This window comes from Lonchura striata, chromosome 6 (assembly GCF_046129695.1).
Source record: "Lonchura striata isolate bLonStr1 chromosome 6, bLonStr1.mat, whole genome shotgun sequence".
NCBI classification, from domain to species: Eukaryota; Metazoa; Chordata; class Aves; order Passeriformes; family Estrildidae; genus Lonchura; species Lonchura striata.
In genome coordinates this window covers 62,705,334-62,727,070 of record NC_134608.1, presented here as the reverse complement: position 1 = coordinate 62,727,070, position 21,737 = coordinate 62,705,334, and the positions used below count along the sequence as shown (strand labels likewise).

The 21,737-nt window shown below is 33.9% G+C and overlaps 1 protein-coding gene across 1 annotated transcript in view; it reads right to left on the bottom strand.

The window, feature by feature from the left end:
- The window catches only part of LOC110481007 (dynein axonemal heavy chain 5), a 141,753-nt gene that overhangs the window by 3,680 nt on the left and 116,336 nt on the right, over positions 1-21,737 (bottom strand). Inside the window, exons 62-77 of the mRNA XM_077784406.1 lie at positions 21,120-21,255; positions 19,342-19,658; positions 17,949-18,104; positions 17,330-17,512; positions 12,382-12,625; positions 11,285-11,399; positions 10,644-10,834; positions 9,688-9,809; positions 8,789-8,938; positions 6,930-7,175; positions 5,434-5,653; positions 4,630-4,835; positions 3,672-3,875; positions 2,828-3,043; positions 1,803-2,015; positions 238-390 (exon numbers count right to left, since the gene is read on the bottom strand). Coding sequence (XP_077640532.1) covers positions 238-390; positions 1,803-2,015; positions 2,828-3,043; positions 3,672-3,875; positions 4,630-4,835; positions 5,434-5,653; positions 6,930-7,175; positions 8,789-8,938; positions 9,688-9,809; positions 10,644-10,834; positions 11,285-11,399; positions 12,382-12,625; positions 17,330-17,512; positions 17,949-18,104; positions 19,342-19,658; positions 21,120-21,255 — 3,072 coding nt within the window. The remainder of the gene's footprint in view (positions 1-237; positions 391-1,802; positions 2,016-2,827; positions 3,044-3,671; positions 3,876-4,629; positions 4,836-5,433; positions 5,654-6,929; positions 7,176-8,788; positions 8,939-9,687; positions 9,810-10,643; positions 10,835-11,284; positions 11,400-12,381; positions 12,626-17,329; positions 17,513-17,948; positions 18,105-19,341; positions 19,659-21,119; positions 21,256-21,737) is intronic.

Sequence of the window (21,737 nt, the reverse complement as noted above, 5' to 3'; positions counted from 1 at the left end):
TAATGTTGTGAGGTAGCCTCTACTCATTTGGGCCTTGGTCAACACAGGAAACATAATTTAACACATTAGTGGTTGTAATACTGAAAACGTATATGTGAAGGAAGAGCAGTTAACTCAGGAAATGTTAGACAGCCACAATCTTCCCACATGTATAAACTCATCCTTCATCAGACAATACTTTCTGTTAAAAAAAGCATGTAAAAAAATAAGCAGAATAAGACTTCAAACACAATTTACCTGTCTCACTGCAGTTAAAAATCCTTGGGGATTAAAAAACCCTGTCATCCAGAAACAGTTCGGTCGACTTTCAAAAATCCACTTGTAAAACTGGTGGTTTCGTTCTAGAAGCTCAGTAAACCAGAAACCAAGTGTACTGGAAGGCCAAGATGCCTAAAAACCGTAAACATGTTTTTAAATAGCACATTGCTGTCAAGCAAAGCTACATCTTCCCATGGTAATAAACAATATAATATTAGCAAAGCATATTTAAAGATCATCTATCATATCTTAACTTTAATCTGATGCTTAAACTTTGCATCCCACTGAAACCTGAAGGAAATTATTTTTCTGTTTAAAACATGCCTACTATTCCATTTACATGTTTAATGCTCTCTGTGGAATTGTCCATGTTATGACATTTTTGCAAGGTTAGACAGCTGTATAAGAGAAAAAGTTGTATACATGTCTTTATAATTCCAAGGTCAATATAGCAAGACAACATGATTTCTGTAGGACTGTTCTGCATTTTTATTCTTCTGAATAAAACCTAAGGAAAACTGAACTTGGACTATGTGGAGATATAGCTGTGTTGTGAAGCATCTGTTCACATCTAGATTTTCTACCATGAAAACACTTTTCCAGTAGAAACAAAACAAGCAAACAACAAAAAAAAACCCCTTTTTTCTTTAAAAAAAAAAAAATTCTTTCCATCAGTTTCCATTAAGAGGTCTAATTATCCCTGGAAACAATTTATATGGGGAGAGGCTGAGATCTGGGATTGTTTCGCTTGGAGAAGAGAAGGCTTAAAAGAGGCTTAAATAGGTTTATATCTCATGTGGAGGACTGAAGAAGATGGAGCCTGATCCTTTTCAGCAATTGGACAGAAGGCAATGGGAACAAGATAAAATGTCAAAAATTCTGTTTCAACTTAAGGAGTTTTTTTTGTATGTTTGGCTGGTGGTTGGTTGATTGGTTGGTTTTTACTGTGAAGATGATCAAAGAGTGGAATGGGTTGCACCTCTCTGATTCTGGAGACTCCTGGGAAACCTAATTTAACTGACCCTGCTTTAGGAAATGTGATTAAACTACACTGTCTCCATAGGTCCTTTCCAGCATCTACTATTCTGTAATTATGTGGTTATTTCTCAAACTCAAAGTGCACTGATTTTGACCAAAATGGACAGGCCACTTCTACTTAACCCAGAAAAGGATGTCCAATAATTATATATGTCCAATAAATAACACTATCTTAGTCCATAATGTGGGTGCTAATTTTTAAAATCCATCATCATATTTTAAATTTCTCTCCTCTCTCTGGGTTTTTATACTGCCATTATGCAACAGACTGTTAAAATGGAACAAAGCTGCATCCTTCACATTCATTTCAATTTTCATAAATGAAAGAAGGCTTGTTTTGAATATGTTTATTTTAGCACAAAATCTATTCCAGCAGTTGCACAGCTCTGGTTAACACTTCTGAAACATAGTTTGAAAAAAATGTTTACTATAAGTCTAGCAGTTTAATCTAGTCTTCATAAATAGAATTTTTTTATTTCTTTCCAGAACAAGTGATGTACACCTACCTTTTCCCAGCTAGCAGGAATCCTTCCATCATACATGCAGTCTAAAGCATCCCTCAGATTTTCACTCATAACTATTGTCCCATCAATGGCAAGTTTTAGATCAGTCAGAGTGCTTCTCACTAAAGAAATAACTCTCTGCATTTGTTCAATCTCCTGTTGCAAAAATATGTGCATAGGTTGAAAAGGTCCCATATTCTTTAGTTTTTCTTTTACCTGTTCGTAGAAAACCAAAGATCTTTCAATAGAAGTGAAAAAAATAAAATTTGCTTTATGTCAATGTTAGGCCCCAGTATGATCTTTGAGACATAACACAATTTATTTACGAGCTTAAATGGTCAGTTTGGCACCTCCCTTGAATTATCTGCAAGAGAGAAACACAGGATTTTTTCCAAGAGAAATCTGTGATGCTGAGACAGACTATGTTTTTAGTCCAAGTCATGATTTAGTCTTTGAGCTAATGTCATTTAAAGAGCTTGTAGGCTGTTTACCTTAGTTCAGAGAATTCAGCTTTAGTTCCAACAAGCAATTCCAAGGTTCTTTTTGAACAAACTAATAAAGAGTAATTGCCTCAGCCACTTTGCTTCAGCATAGCAGCAATGCCTGGGAACTATCACAATACCAGGCAGTCCTGTATTCTAATCAATCTCACTGATACATTTTTAATCAAAAGTGTAAAATAAACAAATAAACAGCTGCATTAACATAACTAGAAATTTTATAGTGTCAACAACCTCAGTTAAAAGCTGATGATCCTACCTCCCTCATAGTGCAAATGACAACTTAAACATTAACAGGTTTAATATTTCTGAAAAAGTTCTTACAAAAGCACTTCAGCACACATTTAATGACTTCATTGTAAACATCAATATTTTTGCCACACTTCTTTAAAATACAAAGTATTGCCTGTATGAATTAATTCAAACATGCTTTTAGAAAAGTTTTTGGGAATTTGTTGGTGTTTTTTATTTTCAATCCATAAAAGGCAAGATGGACCAAATGTTTTTGCCAGAATTTCATTAACTCACTTCAAATGGTACATAATCAGCAGGAAGTTTTTCCAGCATATCATCAGCCACTGTGGCTACAACTGCCTCCCGAGTTTCACCTCCTCCACCAGAGCTATCTTTAGGCTGAATACTGAGGATGGTGTCCAATACATCTCTGGAAACTTTAGTTTGGTAGGTGATATCCGCATTGGGGTGCAAACCAAACACCTCTGGTGTGTCATAAGCAGGAAGGCTCTACATAGTAAAATATAAGAAGAGTACAACTGGAGATTTAGAAGCAAATTATTAACCCCCCCCCCCCAAAAAAAAAAACCAGAAAAAAACCCCATAAAACTCAACACACAACAAAACCAAATAAAAAAGGAAAAAAAAACATCGATTACTGTTAAGTAATGAGCTAGATTTCTTCAAATAATCTTAAGCCAAATAACTTGCTATGGTCTATTTGTCGTGTCACAGCCCAAACCACACCAAACAAATTGTGTTTTAACAGCTATACACTATTTTAATAATAAACTTTTACTCTCATATATCTAGACCTTTTATTTCAAAGAGGTTGTACTCAATGTCTCTGGACTCCATTCTTTGCCCCCTTTAATAACTTTGTGCCATTAGGTATGTCCCACAAGAAAAACACATGAAAAAGAAAATATATATTACTGCCATGAAAATTATGACATTGATAACCAAAATTAGTTATCACTAATAGATATGCAAAGTGCTAGAAATCACTTTAAAAATCTATGAATGAAAGACAAAATACAGGTACTCAGAAAAAAAGACAAAAATTATAGGGAATCAGGGACTTACGAGAAACATTTTATGAGAAACAACTTATGAGAAACATTTTTCATTTACCAACCTGTATGTACTGAAGGTATTGATCCACCATAGTACATCTGGGTATGCTGTATCCTTTGTAGAAACTGAATTCCTGACTGAATGTGTTTTCACTGAACCAAATCTTTACAAAGGTGTTCATGAGTCTTTTGTCAAAGTCATCTGTCACACGACCACCATACTGGATCTCACCTATCATGTAACGAACAGTACTCCAGCAGATCCCCTAAAATCAAGCAGAAACCACTGACTTCAGCTAATCCACTCTTATTTGCTTAGACCTCCCTTAGAAAAATCAGCTGATGTACCATGTCTGTCCCATTTGAAAGAAAGTTACTTTCCTATTACTCTTTTTTTCATTATAGTCTTGCATTCCATGAACACCTGCAAGGATTTCTCAAAATAGAATTTGCTGAAATTAAAGAGCATCTTGAAGATAGCAAGAAGGTTACAGATATATTTGAATTCTCCTTTCACTTAAAATGCCAACTGCAAACTGCTCTGACACAGACCTCTCTGTATGACAACTGACCATATGAAAGTGAGACACATAGGAGACATTCTTGTATAGTCATTTAAAACCACTTTTGACTTCTTCATTCTGCAAAGATAGGTGGAAGAGGGGGGAAATCTTACTTTTACTCGAAATAGATTTAAACATGAGAGTATTTGAAATATCTCTTTTAAACTAATTGACTTAATTGGAATTGAAAAGAAGATATATACTTCTAAGGTTTATATTTCTGAGATGGCTGGAAAGGCTTTTTTTTAATGTAGAGATAATACAGAAATTAAATATGCACTGAATTAGAAGTATAAGTCTGCTGCTGACAGATATACTTGAAATATTGAATATTTGTGGAAAAAACAATAAATTAAAATCACTTTTGTAGTTAAGTTACTAGGAAGCATTTGCATACATTCTACTACTAGAAAGATCCATCATCTTAATCCACCTTTCCCACAAAATCATTAATTACCTTCTTGGTATCCATGCGATTCAAGTGGTTTTGAACAAACTGCACAGCAGCATTGAAATCAGCTTGATTAAACTCATAGGGAATATTCCAACCCAGAGACCCAAATTTGCATCTTTCTTGAATGGTGGAGTGCAGAAAGGCTACAGCATACAACAGTGGTTTCCATTGCACCATTTTACTGGCATCTAATAAATCCTGGTTGACACCTATTGATTGCAAATGGGCTTTATGAGAATCACTGTAATTGTCTTTTTCAAAACTACTTCAAATCAATGCTAAAATATCACTCTAGAAATATTCACTTGGCTCTCTGCTTCTCCCAAGGGTAAATTATTGTCCCACAAAATGTTCTGTGCTGGAGACAGTTTATAGCATGTTATTAAATTGCTCAAATTAAAAGAGTAAACTTCAGGGGAAAAAAACCCATACTTTACTAATAGCTGAATTCACATCAAGTGGCTTTCTACACAGATTTTGTCCTTTATTTTATGTAGTGTAAAGAGCATTTGATGGCTAACCATGCCATTTTTCTGCCAAAAGACAGAATATTAAAAATTAAAACACTTTGAACTGAAATACTACAAGCCAAATTGTGAGAAAAGAAAAGGCATTCATTGTTTTGATATCCAATTAGTTGTGGCAACAGAACATCAGCAAATCTCCTTTTTAATTTTCAAAACAAAAACTAAGATGTGCCCTGGCATCATTGCAAGCAGTTCCTCATACCAACTTACACCTACTACCAGTTTAACCTGACCACACAATAGCATCACAGTCCAAAATCATTATCATTCTATCACTCACCACTATATGTTCTCTTTAGTCCAGCTCTGAGCCCTTGTGGTGGTTCATTGGTAAACTTAATCGACATTTGAAGAAGGGTGATGGGGAATTGTTTGTGAATGTCAGTTGTAATCCAAAGTCTAAAGCTTTCATGAACATTCTCTGTCTCTATTACTGTGTCCATTAACTCATGCAGAAAGTCAAGTCCAAGGTGGCAGTTTTGCAGAAGCGCCCAACCTCCCTAGTTTAAAACAATAGAATTTAAAAAGTTATCAACATTGTTCAAAAATTGAAATCTCCTTGATGGGAGCTAAGATCTGGGCTGTTTCTTCTGAAGATGCTGTTAGCTTATTTGGTTTTTTTCACCTGAACAAGTGGTCCCTACTTGTCTCATCTGGTCTATTTAAATATTCTCTACCTTTTCCATTTCAATACATTTAAGACATACCTTGTCATGACTGCAGCACTGATAGAAACTGATAAATTTTGACTTACATAAGGGAGCTTAGGAGTAGCTCCACAGAGCAACCTGCGAAACCTTGTTCCTCACAGGGGTTCCAGGCTTGGAAAATAATCAAATAAACATATGTTATTAACCTATTTCTATCAATCAATAGATGTCAAACTTCTTTATATGAATTACCATATTTCATTATAGGTGTCTCATATACCTCTTCCCTAAGACACCTTGTTAGACAGTGAGGGAAGGTAACTGCGTTTCTCTTGACTAAACTAAAGGTGCTCCTTTCCCCTGTTTTTGAATGGGTTTCTTCTCATTTGATCTGTCAATTAGTTCCTTATGAGAAGTTATCAAACAAGAATCTGAAGCAAAAGTAAAACAGATCATAAAAAGAAGCTCATAGCAAAGGAGAGTAAGATCAGTATTTTCACATCAGTGGGTATAGCAGTAGTACCACCTGATGCACAAAGAATGCGAGATTGGAACATCTCACCTTTCTCATACAGATAGTTTTTCTCTTTAATTCCTCATCCTGTAAAATGCCTGTTACCGGATTGTCCCTCCCAAGTCCAAATTCAGACTACAGCAATACAAAATAACTTGCTATACTTGTCTTGTTTTTCTCAAGTTTATGTAACAATCAATAGCATATCTGGAATTCATTTTCTTTATTTAACAAAATACATCCATATTACTAAAATAAAAACCTGAAAATATAATCTGAAATGCCTACAGAAGAATATTTGCTGGTGATATAATCAAAAAACCAAAAAATCAATTCAGCTCTGTTCATCAGTCTGCAATCACTATAAAATCCCCATTTTATATGAAAACCACTCAATTTTCAAGGAAAAGCAGATGCACAGTATCAAGAAGTTTGCTGTGGTAAATTGAAGGAGTGTGAAAATACAGTTCTCTTGCTTAGGACATTTATATAAATAAACGTAGGCATTTGCATCAGCACTAATTACCCACCAAACAACATTATCTCATGGCAGGATTTTTATTTCTAAGTGCTTAATACAGAGAGAAAAACATTCCGGTTTTTGTTACTTACATGAGCCATTGTCTGCTGTAGAAGTTTACGAGCATGGATTCCTTGCCCCTGGCCCATGGAAACACAATATGTTTCTATCTTTAGTCTTTTTCCCAAAGCAATAATTGAGTCCGTAGGATCAGAGCCCATGGAAAGAAAGCATATGAGGGGAGTACGTGGATCTGACTCTTCCCATGTTTTCTCCAAGTCCAAGATGACTCCCTCTGCGTATTTCTCCCCCATAGTGTCAGTGATATATTTTCTTGCCTATATTAAAAAGGTAAAATTTAACTTGTGACCTAACCATTTAATACTGTTTTCTTCCCAGTGTAAATATTACCAAAAGGTCAACTGAAGATCAAAGAAATTATAAAAATTTATATCAAAAATATAAATATACAACAAGTTTTTTTTTACATGTCAACACATCATACTGTCTTTGAAGGTATTATTTTTATAGCCTTATACAACCAGTGAATTAAAAAAAAATAATTATTTTATTACATATATCTGTATGTATTTATATTTATAACCATAATTACAGTATAATAAAAAATAACAACTTCTCTAAAATTTTAGAAAAATTTTAATGAATTAAGGATATCTCCATTAGATAGTGTAACTCTTAGCCTCAGAATCTAGAAAAATAAGAGAAAAATACTAAAGATGGGCTTCAAAGCTTGTAAGCCTTTCTCACTGCAGTAAAATAAGCAAAGAATTAACAGTAGTAATGATTAAAATAACTATCACTAAGTAGACAATCCAGAGGAATAGGTGAAAACCAACTCTTCTCCCCTCTTTATTTATCTTTAAAAATTCTAGATTATTGTTCTTTCTCTCAAAGAAATAGAAAAGGCTCTTTCAAACACTCTGAGATGATCTTTCTTACAGTCTTTCCCCCCACACAGCTCTTGTCTTAGATAAATCTTCCCCTTAACACCTCTGGGTTACCTCTCAGAGACAAAAGACATTCAGCATATAACATTTGATAAACTATCAGTTTTCATAAAACCATGGAAAGATGAAAGTTTACCTTGCCCCATTAACAGTAAGGAGGAACTAATCTTGTGTGATCTGTTTCAGACACATAGCAGACATCATAGAGATATTCATTATACAGTACTGCTTAATCTATTGACTGCAGTTACACCAGTAACTGGTGAGATTTTCTCTGAGTCCAATCACAATTCTAAAGATATGCATCAATAAAATTAACACCACACTTCAAGTGATACATTCTAATTTCAGTAAATCATCATTAATTGTCCTGAATTGTCAGTAATGTTATAAATTTTTGTTCTTTTGTACTGGAGAAGAACATAAAGTTTAAAAATAAGTTCCTAGAAAATGATTTTTCTTTAAAAAAGGTCTATTTAATAAACTTAATTTCTGTAATTTTTAAATAGATGACTTTAAATTGAGAACTTTGAGCAGATTTTATTAAAGATTTTTCCAAAGTGATTATAATTCTTCCATGCAAGAAATAGTTTATCAATTAAATTGTTAAATTGTTTTCAATTTTACCTCATCCAGTCAAGTTCATTAAAATATTTTACTTCAGTTTAACACAGTGACACTTGTAGAGTTCTAGTGAGTAAGCAAGGATAGTCAAAAGTATCTTCTGAACCAATAAAGCAGATCTGGATAAACACATATGATTCCAGCAGAAATCACCACAGTGGGTAATATTTGTTCAATATATTGGAATAATTTTTTATCACTGCCCTTGTAACAAATACATAAATAGTCTGAAAAGAATTTCAGAAAATAAAACATTACAAAATGGACCTTTAGCATTATATAAGATAGTACAAACCTGCAATCTGAAAACTATTACTGTAGTGATACCTAAATAGACTATGTAGGCTATAAAAATATACCTGAGCTATGGTCCTGTCAGGACACCAAGATCTGATAAGAAGAAGATGTCTGAAGCAGTCCAGAGATTGACCATAGCCACTAGGAACCGATTCTTCTTCAGGATTCTTACTATCAAACCAGATTTTCCACTGTTTCTCTTCTCTGGAAATCTGCAATTATACCATCAAAGAAGCAAATATTACTAAAAAGACAAGTCATATTTGCACTGCTGCTAGGTCAGAAACTTTTAATGAGAGTCAGAGATGTGAAATTCACACCCAGGCATTTGTTTAGAGTCATTCTTCCACAGATTTAAAAAGGCTATTAAAAACTTATAGGATAAAATTTCAGATTATAAGAATGCTATTGTGGAATACACAACCCGGGAGTATTCGTATTCTGAAAACAGGAGCTATTCATCAGTATGTTATATTCTGATATAATATAGCATAGCTATGTCAGAATATGGATAGCTAGGCACAGATACAGCTTTGAGAACAGCAAGTACATAATTGCTCTCCACATGTATGTACCTTCTCCCTAACTTTTACTCCATGTAACCAGAATAATATTGGAACAAGCATCATAAAACATAGTGTTTTATGCAAAATAATGTAATAACCAGAATAAAAATAAATTTGCAATATATTAATTGGAGAATTGTATTGGGATAATCCCAATCTGAAAATATTACAATTTTAGAAAGTATGAACACTCTACACTCTTCTTATTTTCTTGGGGGCATGGTTGAGATTTTATATCAACATATGTTGCTAAGCAGTCAGGGCCATAACTGTGGCCATCTGCTGTCAGTTTTGTTTCTCTTCCATTAAATAAACCAGTTTCCACCACATGGCTGGATTGCTGCCAGACAATTACTTGTTAGACAAGAGATCAACTTTCAAAAGCTCTTACGTACTTGATCAAGAATATCTGAAAACTGCTCAAGCTTACTGAGCTCCACCAAGTTCAACCAAGTCATATCCAGAATCCATTTAGCTGGCTTAGGAGGACAAACTTTAAGGTCTAGGGAAGCACCACCTACAAGAAATTGAAATTAGTTATTAGCACTGTTGGAGAGACAAAGAAAAATAAACAAAATAAGAAGGAAAAAAACAAATACAATAATCCATTTTTTAAATCATGATGTTACAGAAGTTTTCTACCTCACAAAACTATGCCATATTTGATTAAGCCAAGTTTGCAATTGGTTAATTTATAGTATTTTTTTAATATTATGTAACTTAGTCAGAAGTATTAGACAATTTACATTTTGAGGCTTTACTGGCTTTTTGTGCAATGTGCCTGGAAATAATGGCTTTTTGAGAAAAGATATTCTGAAGATTCAACATAGAAAAATTCACACATATAATCCATTAATAAATACTGCCTGGAAAACTAAGTCTCTTGAAAAGGTAATAAAAAATGGATCCAAATTTTCAAGTGAACTCAGTGCTTGTATGTAGTTGAGGCCAAAGCCATGACCTTGTCTCATGCAGCTGAGACTCTGATGTTCTTTTAAAATGTTAGCCTCATTTTCTGCTCCTATTTGCTGCAGTTACTATAATATGTTTAGTACAATAACAATTTTTCTAAGCTAAACACATACCTGATGGTATTTGAGCAGCAGACAACAATATTCCTTTCAAATTCTCATTATTATAAAGATATATTCATCAATATTCAGTGTGCTGCTATAAATTAGAGCTGCCATACAATGCTGTCTGTCACCAGATCAGAATGATAAACATGTATTCTTAGAATCAACTGATTTCTCATGAGCAAAAGGAAGGAGCATGCTGGCTAGGAGATACAAATACATAAATTTTCTAAAATAATAATGTGCTCTCCTTATAATTTATTCATAGTTCTCACCTTTAATAAGTGTCAGAAATTCTTCATGTTTCACTCTGTTTCTTTGTATATCAATCTTCAAAGTAAGAAGTAATGTGAAAAGAAATTTATGTTCCTCATAGAGCCCTCGGGCAGTATGTTTGAATACTTCATATGTCATATATTCAATAATATTGGTAACCCTCTTGCTGGTTATAGGGCTCTTGGTAGACCTGTTAGAAGAAAGGTCTGCAGTTGAAATTTGATTTTCTTAGGCTTTATAGAAAAGGAATACTATGCAAAAAAGAAAAAGCCACAGTTCAGTATTTTCAAAACATGAAAAATAGTAGATCACAAACAGAATATCAGACAACAAGCTGGCAACAACTTTCAGATTGAGGGAACAACAACAAAAAATCCTTTCTAATCAAGTCTTTTTGTCCATCTGAAAATCAATGCAGTAAAATGGCATTTAATTATCTAATGACAAATTTTGAGGGACTGTAAGTAGATTAGAAGGGTCTTTGCCTTGTTAACTTACAAATTTTTATGGGTATTTAAGCTGACAATTCTTGATCAATATTCTAAGAAGCATGATATTAGTTTACAATAAATTTTTACTGTACTACAGGCACCTCCAGGAATGGGTAAATACAAATTATACTTATTGTTAGCTAAATTACCTGGCTAGGGAGCGGTCAAAAAGCCCCAAAAACTGTCGAAGTGATGTCTGATACATGACATTGACCATGCTCATCTCAGTGATAAGGAAGTACAAGATGCTACCTCGTGTTGCAACTGAAGAGCAGGAAAGAAAAATTTGTTCAAGTAGAAACGTAGAGAAGAAAACTTTAACTCTCCAAAACACATAAAATGATCTTTACACTAATGATAACTGAAGATCCTTGAGTTTCTCTATTCTTTACTGCCAGAAAAATAATAAAATCATTCATTTAATCCTCATGTATACATCAGGGGAAAAAATTATTTTCTGTAATTAATGCAAGCTATGTAAAGTCCAGCTTTCAAATACGAGCACATCTGGAGATCTGCAATATTCAGATCATCAGCAGAACACATAAAACTTATGGCTGTTTAAAATACTGTTTAAGTATCCAAACAAATTTCTTTTTACAAACTTTTACAAGATTCATATAGAAGAAATGAGCTATATTGATTGAACTTACCCAGCACTGATTTAAATTCTTTTCAGGAGTCATTCAGTTTTAAACACAAAGGTTTCTGGTACACTAACTGTATCATCTTACACATTTCATTGAATACAGACAATTACAGAGAGCTATTTTTTCCCTGTTTTCCCTGTTTTTCTCACATTTTTTCACCTGTCAGTTGAAAGTCAAAAGACTCATGAAATTTGTTGACTATAACAACCAAAGAATAAATGGTGAAGCATTCATCAGAACAGATATAGAGAGTACTTAATGTTATACAAGCTCTGTAAAAGAATGTCAACATGTTGAACTCAAACATATACTTACCTAAACACCCTAATGATGTGCTTGTTTATAGAGCAATGAGAAGTCTACAAAGAGAACAATTCACTCAGTTTTATAAATTCCTCATGAGGCATAACATTGACTATTTTCTCTGTTACAGCCCAATATGACATCTCCTGGATACATTTTACTTACAGGAAAAGACAGATCTCTCCCACCAATTTTTGTCTTCCTGAACTCATCCTACCATTTCTCCTGCCCTAAGTATTGGTGTTTTAAATATATGGTCTAGCTATTTGTCTTCTATGACTACCTTCACTCACCAGGTCTGTACTCTTCGCGGGCTGAATTGATCTGTACTTCAGTTTCAGCAGAAGTTTGCAATTTCTGTGTTATTTCTTCAGCAGTCTTCTTAGTGTTACTCAATACAATTACTAGAGTCTCATCATCTGCCAGAGAACTCTTAGTGCTTGTAAGTCGAAATAAAAGGTTATCTTCTAGGTCTTTAATTCTCCTTTTGTTCATAGTCACATCTTCAATAAGATCAGTTCTTTCTTTCTCTAATTCCTATTGGATTACATGGTAATATTTGGGAAACAGACGAGCAATCAAAAAGAAAAGAAAAAACCCAAATATTTAGCTTAAAAAATACTGATCCTACTAAAACAGCATAGGTCAAAACTTGCTGAATTATTTTGGGGAAATAATTCCAGTGGTATTTCTGACACAATATATATTGCCAGGCTCTGAACCTGCTACATAAGTAGGCATTAACAAATCATTTCTAAAAATATTATGGAAGATGCTTGTATCATGCCTTAAAAGAATAACAAGTTCACAATGGTTTGTCTTCTCTTTCTGTTTCAGAAATGACAAATGCAATCACCATTCCAGACATAGGATTTTATTCCCCTACATGTAATCTTATCCTCATTTATGCCTTGCTTTACAATTGCCATATAGAAAACTTAGACTCAATGGCCATGCTTAGTCATCAAATCAAGCATCATATATTTCAAGAAGTGCCAATACTCCTCCATCAGACAGGGATAATTTCAGTCTCTCACTAAAATGCTTCATTAATCAAGAAAGTATGTAGAACTTGAGTTGCATCACTAGAATTATTTATTTTATACATTTAGTAATACAATCTGGGTGGTTTATGTACCTAGATTCTTTTCCAGTGCCCAAATATAGAAGATGAATAACTGTTAATCAAGAGTTTTACATTAAAAGACAGCTATGTGAAATCCCTAGAAAAATACTTTTCAGCTATAACAATCTGTTCAATTAATTCTTAAAATTAACCTTTAAAAACTTAATATAAATTAGTCCATCAGAGATAAAAATCCTCTACTGAAATATAACTAAATGTTTCAGTACAGTGAAGTAAAAAGAAAGAAAAGAGAGAGGACGGGTTAAGAGTTTTTCATAGGAGAAGGTTAATATGAATCTTATGAATGAACAGTAAGTGAGCCAGTTGATAAAAATATTTGCTGTCTAGATAAATACTTCACCAAATTTACAAAGGCCTGATGAATAATTTTAACAATGTCTCTCTGAACTTGGAAGTTCTGTGTTCACTCCATCATTGCCAACTCCATTTCCATGTTGTTTACCGGCTGCTAATATTCCAAAGGAATAGGGACAGCACTAAGAAACACATGATCTCTCATATAGCACTAGAGACATTATGGACCTGAGCCCTTAGCAATGTTTAAGGAAAGGTTTTAGTCCCCCATTTGACTAGTCTTCCTTCATGCAGCTTTGAAAAACTATTACAACTTTTGAAATTGTTTTTTTAAAATTATTTTTCCACATTCTAAACTTTTGGCCTTCTTAACCTACATTCTCCTCCTACATTCCTAATTCAAACATTCATTTATTTTAAAGAATGCCCCTTTACCTTAAAAAGGAAATTCAGAAAAATTATCTTTTTATTATCGGATTTAGAGTTTTTTTCTTGGCATATTGAAACATCATAATCATCACCAGGTAGAAAATATTTAGTTGGACACTCAGAATAATGCAAAGACAACATAACTTAGAGGATGTGCTTACTTATTCAAAAGATCTGACAAAAAACTGATGAAAATAGACAAGAAAACTACAGTTATCTACATTTCAATTAACTGCTGCTTCACGGAACTGAAGAAAAGCAGGTAATAGTTTCATGAAACATTCTTTTCATGCAAGTTTGATGAAGTGAGAACTTCTAAATTGCATTAAAAGGCAGTTATCATCCAATTAAATATAATAATTAACATACTGCACCAAATTAAACTTCATATTTTTCTGATTCAGTTCAAAAATTTAAACATACTTTAGAATTCAATGCTTCATAAAAACAGAAAGAAATTCTCCTCACAAGAGCCTGAGAAACAAGGTGGAGACAGTTCACCAAGCTAACGTGAAGTAAACCTAGATGAAAACCTTACTAAAAAGCTCTTAAGCTCATCTATTAAGCTCTTAAAATGTTTTTTGCAGATGAATAAGTGTAAACAGTTGCAAGCTTTCTTCATAGCTTCAAAAATTTCCAGTCATAACACCAAGAATGCAGAAAAAATAAACCAAGTTATCATGTACATAAATTCAAGGAACTTGCACCAAAAAGACTATTTCAGATCCTGTTTTATGGAGTTCATTTCACAAGCAGATGACATTTTGCCAACTGTACCAAAGAATGCAATTTATTGTTAATATTCATAAAATATGAAAGCTGCTACATAGCTTATATCATCCTCTCACAAAATAATTTACAAGTAAAAGAATTTGCATCAACCGTTCCTTACAAAACTCAAGCATTTTTGCAGCAAAAATCTTGATATATGAATGTGAAAGTTCAAAAAACCATAAAGAGTTATTGCATATTATAACTCCACTACTAATCTGACTTATCTATGACACTAAATAAACAAGATTTTTGTTAAATTACATAACAGCCAATGTATCAAAATAATTAGATCATTTAAATATCATAAGCTATAATACCTTCAGACATATATCATATCTCTCAAATCCTGTTACTCCAGGAAATAAAGGAGAATCAAATGTATACCCATCTACCAGCTGTATGCTTATACTTATGCTTCACTTGTATCTTGCAATTGGTTTACATTCTGGTGGAAAATAAGAAATCAGTACTAGTGTTCCTATCAGTAAACAATTAATTCTGTGAGATATATGTGACAAAGATTATTTTAATGGACATAGCAGACAACAGAGAGCCAGACTTTGCAGAAACGTTAAATACCATGCTCCTTTTCCTTGCTGGAAAAGGAAGGAAAGAAATTCATTCTAAGACCAGAACCATATAAAAGATGGTAGAATGGGAAGAAGGATAGAAATGTGCATAAAAATATTGAAGAACTCTGATTTCAAATAAATAATCTCTTCTCTTTCTGGGACAGAAGTTCTGCACATACATTGTAACACTGGATATCACCAAGCAGTCATACTGCTCAAATCATTTGGCAAACTTTCTCATATAAAATAGTTCCACCACTCTCCTACCAAAGGCTACAAAAGGTAGTAAGAATCCAGACACCTAAGAGGGAAACCCCCAGATTCCCAAAGATGCATCATTAGACATCATAGGAAAGTGTTTGGATGTGACATATTCAAATTGACTCCTCAGGAAACCTTGAACCACAAGGTGTATAAAGAGAGACCAAGAAAACTGCAACATGGTTAAGTATATTCTGTAGAAGTTCCCCTGCCTGTCAAGTTGTCCACTTGTCATTTATTTAGAGGAAATATACCCAGGGGTTTAAAACAAAGCAGTAGTGAGCATAACACTCTGAGAAGCTGGCAGAGAGAGCACCCTATGTCCATTTATTAGACATTCCCTCTTAGTGACAAAGTGGCCACTGAACAGTAGAATAATTTTAATTTGGAAGGCACCTACAGAAATTAACTAGTTCAGCCCCTGCTCAAACCTAAACAGCTCAGTTGCTCAGTGCAATGTCCAGGTGAATCTTGAACCCTTCCCAAAACAGAAATCCCACAAAATCCTTGGTTAATCTACTCCTGGGCATGACCACTCTTGATGTAATTATATTTCCCCTCATATCTAATCAGAATTCTTCATGTTCCAATATGAGTTTTAGTTCTCCATCTACTTCTTGGTTCCTCTGAGAAAAGTCAATCTCCTCCCTTTCCTGTGTCCTCCAAGCAAGCACATAGCAACAGCAATGTCTGGAGGAATTTAATAAACTGTCTCCTGGAGGAATGTGCTATATTTCAAGGCCCAAGAAGTGAAGTCTGGCATAAGGCTTTGTGAATATACACATCACAGAGTGTTTTACATAGGCAGTGATCATTTCTTTACATAGTGGGTTGACAAGCTATCAGTGGTTGAAGAGGAGCTGATGGTGCAATGAAGCTGTCTGATAAAAAACAGACCTTAACAATTTGAGTGTGATTTTTCTCATGAGATCCATGCACTGTTTGGGAATGACATGCAACTACCCAACATGAACAGGATGACTGAGTCCATTAACAAGAAAAATCTTACACTGGCAGGGCAGAGGGAGGTATTGGAACAATGGGAGAACCTCAACAGATGCCACAAAAGGAAAGAAAGATATTCCTGTCCTTCCTCTCTAGTGAAGGTAAACTGAAACTATTGCCAAAATCTTAGTAAATACACCAGTAAATACACAGCCATAGCTGCATAGTGTTTTTTATAACATGAACATTGCCTGACCTTATAGGTACAGGGATTAGCTGTTCCATAGTTTAAACGGTACCAACCAGCCTTCCTCCAGAACTCTTTGTGGCATGTTAATTGGGACTGGCATCTTGAACCTGGATTTCCTCAACTAATATATCTGAAATGTCAAAAGGTATGTCAGTAGGTGGCCGATTTTCCCTTGAGCAAGGAAGTAACTAAGTCTGAATTCTTTGCATTAGGTTATGTTTCCATGAGCTCCAGCGCTTGTAGACAGAACATCAGTTTTGATTTCAGGCCCCTTTGCTTTTCACAGGCCATTCTCATGAGGTAATAACTCATTGAGGCAGGAAAAATAAGGTTAATACAGCACAGTTGCAACAATAAGGAGACAGAGAAACTTCCACATGAATGAGTCAATTGCTTCTGTGCCACTTTTTAAACCATTAAAAATAGGTTATATTAAGAAGAATCACAATAGAGAGAGCCAGAAAGTTACCTTGCAATATTGGTATAGAGAGTAATAAATTAAAGTAAAAAATTCTACAGGTAAATATAAGAACTACAGACAGGAAAAGAGATACAATAAATTATTTTACCTGTTTCTCTGTGAGAATGACTCTGCCTAAGAGCTGATTTTCAAGACCTTTCATGGTTACAGTAAAGTCAATGATGGAGGTTTGAGCACTAATTTCAGGAGAGTAACAAGGATTTGGCAGTTTTGTAGTAATGTAAAGCTTGAAGCCATTCATAACATCCACTTCCTTATCACCAACTTTTACCTTAAGTAAAAGGTTAAAAAAAAGTCTTGAAATATAAAGACCCAATACACACATTTTCAGATACTGCATATAGGAAAAAAGGTTACATTTTTCTGCTTAAAGGCATAAAAATCCAGTTTTAAATCATACATCTGATGCAAAAAAAATGTTAAAAACAGTCCAGGACCACCTTAAATGGCCCATTCAAACATTATTTCAACTTCTAAAAATTGTCATAAGCAAAGGAATAAGGAACTCTATGCAGTAAATATATTAACCATTTGTGAACTTAAACCCTACCTTTTTTTTTTCTTTCATTAGCATTGATCAAATTTAAATGAGTTTAATTTTTATAGTCCTATAATTATTAGGAGTTATTTTGCTAAGGAGAAGTTGTGGGGAGGGGAAGGGTGGAAAGGGGAATTTACATATGTTTGCTCACTTGTTTTATTTTTACCTTGTTGGCTGAACCTATTTTAATGATGTTTCTTTCCAAAATGTTATCAAGTGCTGGGTCCAGCTCTTCTCCAATATCTTCTACTAAAAGAGGTCTTCCCAAAGAAAGGCTGTCTTCTAAGTGGTTTCTAAAATACTTGTGATTCAAAGAAGTGATCTAAAAACATAGATGCAATACCTTATGCCAATCTTTTTCTTAGTTTCATATTTATATATAGTTTCATTTTCTTTTAAGTACTGCCAAAAGCAATGATCCTGTGAGTGGACTAGTATTAATGCAAACATTGTGAGCTCAAGGAAAGGGAACATCAGCATATCCTATTGCCAAATCTCATGGAATGCAAAGTTCTAATTTTCAGCTGCAAAGATAGAAGCAAAGCCGCACTTCCAATTTTGATATCCTATGAGTACAACTACTCAAGAATTTCACAGGAAAAATTCACAGGAACCTTTTAGCACCTTCAATTTTATTTTGGATAACATCTCCGAGTCAAACTGCACCAGGGTCAATTCCAAGATAAGTATTTTTCTGTGGATTTTTTCACCCTTGAAAAGGAGAGGTTTACAAGGAACAGAACCTTAAACAGTCTTTGCTTTAAATCGTCCCCAGTATAACTGAGGTTTTCAACATGTTCAAAAAGAACATTCACCTTAGATGTTAATAAAGTTGTAAACAAACTAATAATAATTTTTATAATAATTAAGCAACCGCTAAAGGTTTCTACACCTAGATAACAATCACCACGAAAGTGGTAGTTATATTCACAGAACCACTCTATTATCACACCTCAAGCTACTTTTATGGATTTCAGGGTTTTGTTTATTAAAAAAAAAAAAAAAAAGCTGGTTTATTGATGTAATTATAATTGCATCAAGTAAGAACATTCTTTCTCCTATTTTCTTGTTTGAATTGAATTTGTGTCTCTTGCCCCAGACTGTACATCTTCCCTGTATATTTGCAGAGCACTTAGCAGCTGACATCCATACTAAAACAACAAAAATTGACATCATTTCTGATTAAAATATGAAAAAATATCTTGCTATAACATTTAAAAATGATTCTTCATTTATAAACCCTTACATGAAATTGTATTAATTCAACTAGTTGGTGTTTTTTCCTAACACTTACATTATTCTGAAAACATATTTATTACCAGACAGTGCCCATCCAGCCTATTTTCCAAAGTTTATGTTCCATTAAAATAAATTCATTAAACAATGGAGTCACTGATGTTAAAGGATACACTTCCACATCTAATCAAATCTCAAATCCAATAAAATATATCTGAGATATTTTTTATATTCAAGCCAAGCTTTTTGCATAAATATAATTTCCTAAGCATTAGGGGAATCACTGAATTGTAATGCTTGTAAGCTTTTAGCATTTCTATTACCTGAAGGTCATTTCTGCCTTCCTTATTTTTAATCCAAATTTTACCCTGTGTTTGTGGATCAATTAACAAAGGATAACGAGATGCTTTAGTGACAATGATTCCATTCTGTATGGATAAGTCATCATTTGGCAATCCTTGCAGGTTCCATTCACTGATAGTTGGAGCATCAGTCAACATTTCTATGAGGTTCAAGTTGTTACGGAAAGGAATTTTTCGGCTTTTCATTTCCTTTTGCCAGTCATTTAACAGCAGACTGCGGAACTCTTGGTTAAAAGGACCAGAATAGGACAGAAAAGCTGTAGCCAAGAGTACATCACCTCAAACAGAAAAAGGAGGAAAAAACAAAACAAAACAAAACAAAGCATTACAACTTTGCCAATTCTATTAATGAACAAGCTGTTTCCTTCACTAATTGCTAGTCTTGCTATGTTTTGGCTAGTAACTGAAAAACACAATTTGACCCATAAAGAAGGCAAATCAATTTTTTTTCCAAGGCTCAGTGCATGGCATGACAGTGGTACATTTCAATAGAGGCCACATTTATTTTGTTCTGACTATGCAATTGTAGGAATCAAGAGATCAGCATCTGGCAGCTTGTTAAGGTCAATTCAACACACACGCAATGCTGTTCCAAACACCAGATCCTGCACAAGCAGGATATGGCAGAGAGGACTTAGTAATGAACTTTTAGTTCCATAATTTCCTTGTGCATTCATAGGAACAGGCTTAAACAATTGGGGGGTGTGTGTGTTGGGGGAGTTGTGGGGGGGGGGGGGGGGGGGGCAGGGTGGAACCCCTTATAAGTACTGATTCAATGAAATTACTGTAAATCAATTACAATGATGAGTACTGGTAATAAAAACTGTCAGAGATATCATTATGGAGGTGTTAAGTGGGACAACTTTTAATCTTCTGCTCAGTTTCAAAATTTCCCCCTCTAAATTTCATGACACCATAGTTTGAGGGGATTTGGTACCTCTGAAATAAGAATGCAAAATTTAAACTGGAGAAGATATCATATTTTATACTGAGCTAGTGTTTTTTGTACACTTTCAAGTTATCTATAAAAGAAATAGGATGAATATGTAGGGAAGGTATCCCAGATTTTTAATAAGTTAATACACATATATATATTATAGTAGCAAATAAAACACAATTTAGTTACTATAATACAACCCATACAAGGCCGCTTTTTGTAGCCTTTCCAGGTAAAAAGTAGTGAAGAAAGTTCAGCCCACAGTAAATGATGAGATAAATTTAATTTATTGATCTAACTAATAAACCAATTATTTATTACAAAGTACGTTAGTTTACAAGTACAAATTTAAAAACCTAATCATGACCTTCTAAGAAGCAAATTCTTATGAACATTAGTAACTGCAGTTAAAAATATTGATTTATACCTCTAAATGTCAGTGCCTGAGTATCAGGCTTCCTCACCTCGATATATAGTCTCAGTTATACATATTTTATTGGCTCTCACTCTCTTTGGACTGTTACCTACAAATATCAGTCAAGTTGAAATTTTAGTGGCCCAAATATATGCCTCCACATTCACAGTATCCCTTATCTTTTATTTTTAAATATTAACTTTAGACTTATATTTATTTTTCACCTAACAGGACTTTAGCAAGGGAATTAAAACAATTACCCTTGTTTTTGAGACAGGGATCTAACATACAAAGGAAAAGTTGGACATTTCAAATGTTTTCAGTTTCACTACTCCCTATTATTCAAACAACTTGCTTCCAAGTTCCAAGGTTTGGATGAAAACTTACCAACTAACCTCTTGGTTTGCATGGCAAATTCTTTACTCTGTTCTGTCCACCTCTCTTTTTCACCTGCTAAACCACTTATAAGACTTGAGGCAGTTTGCATTTTATGTCGGCAACGCTCAGCATCTTCCAGCAGAGTCTAGAGAAAACCATGCACCAAGAGAAATTGTTTACAGTAGTATGTCTGATAGGCCAGAAAAATCTATACATCTCATTAAACCAGTAGATAAACACTGATAAACAATGTATTCTTAAATATCTCTATCACCATGCAGAGGAGGGAATATGAGATGGAAAAAATATATCAGGACAAACTCTCAACATCTCCCAGAAACATGAGTCAATATTTCTTTTTAATATTCCTGTTCTTAACTTTTATATTGGTGCAGTTGTTGAATAGTATATAAAATTCTTGATACTTATTCACTCCAGGGAATTCTACTCAGAATTTCAAATACATTATACATATATAGCATACATAGAATTTTAAGTTACAGTAGTAGGCACTGAATAAAGAATACAAATAAAATAGTTTTTGAGGGGTGGGAGGGAAGAGAGGAGAGGATCAGAAGCAAAGGAGAGAGGTAGAAAGCAAAGAGGCAGTATTCAAATACTATCTGT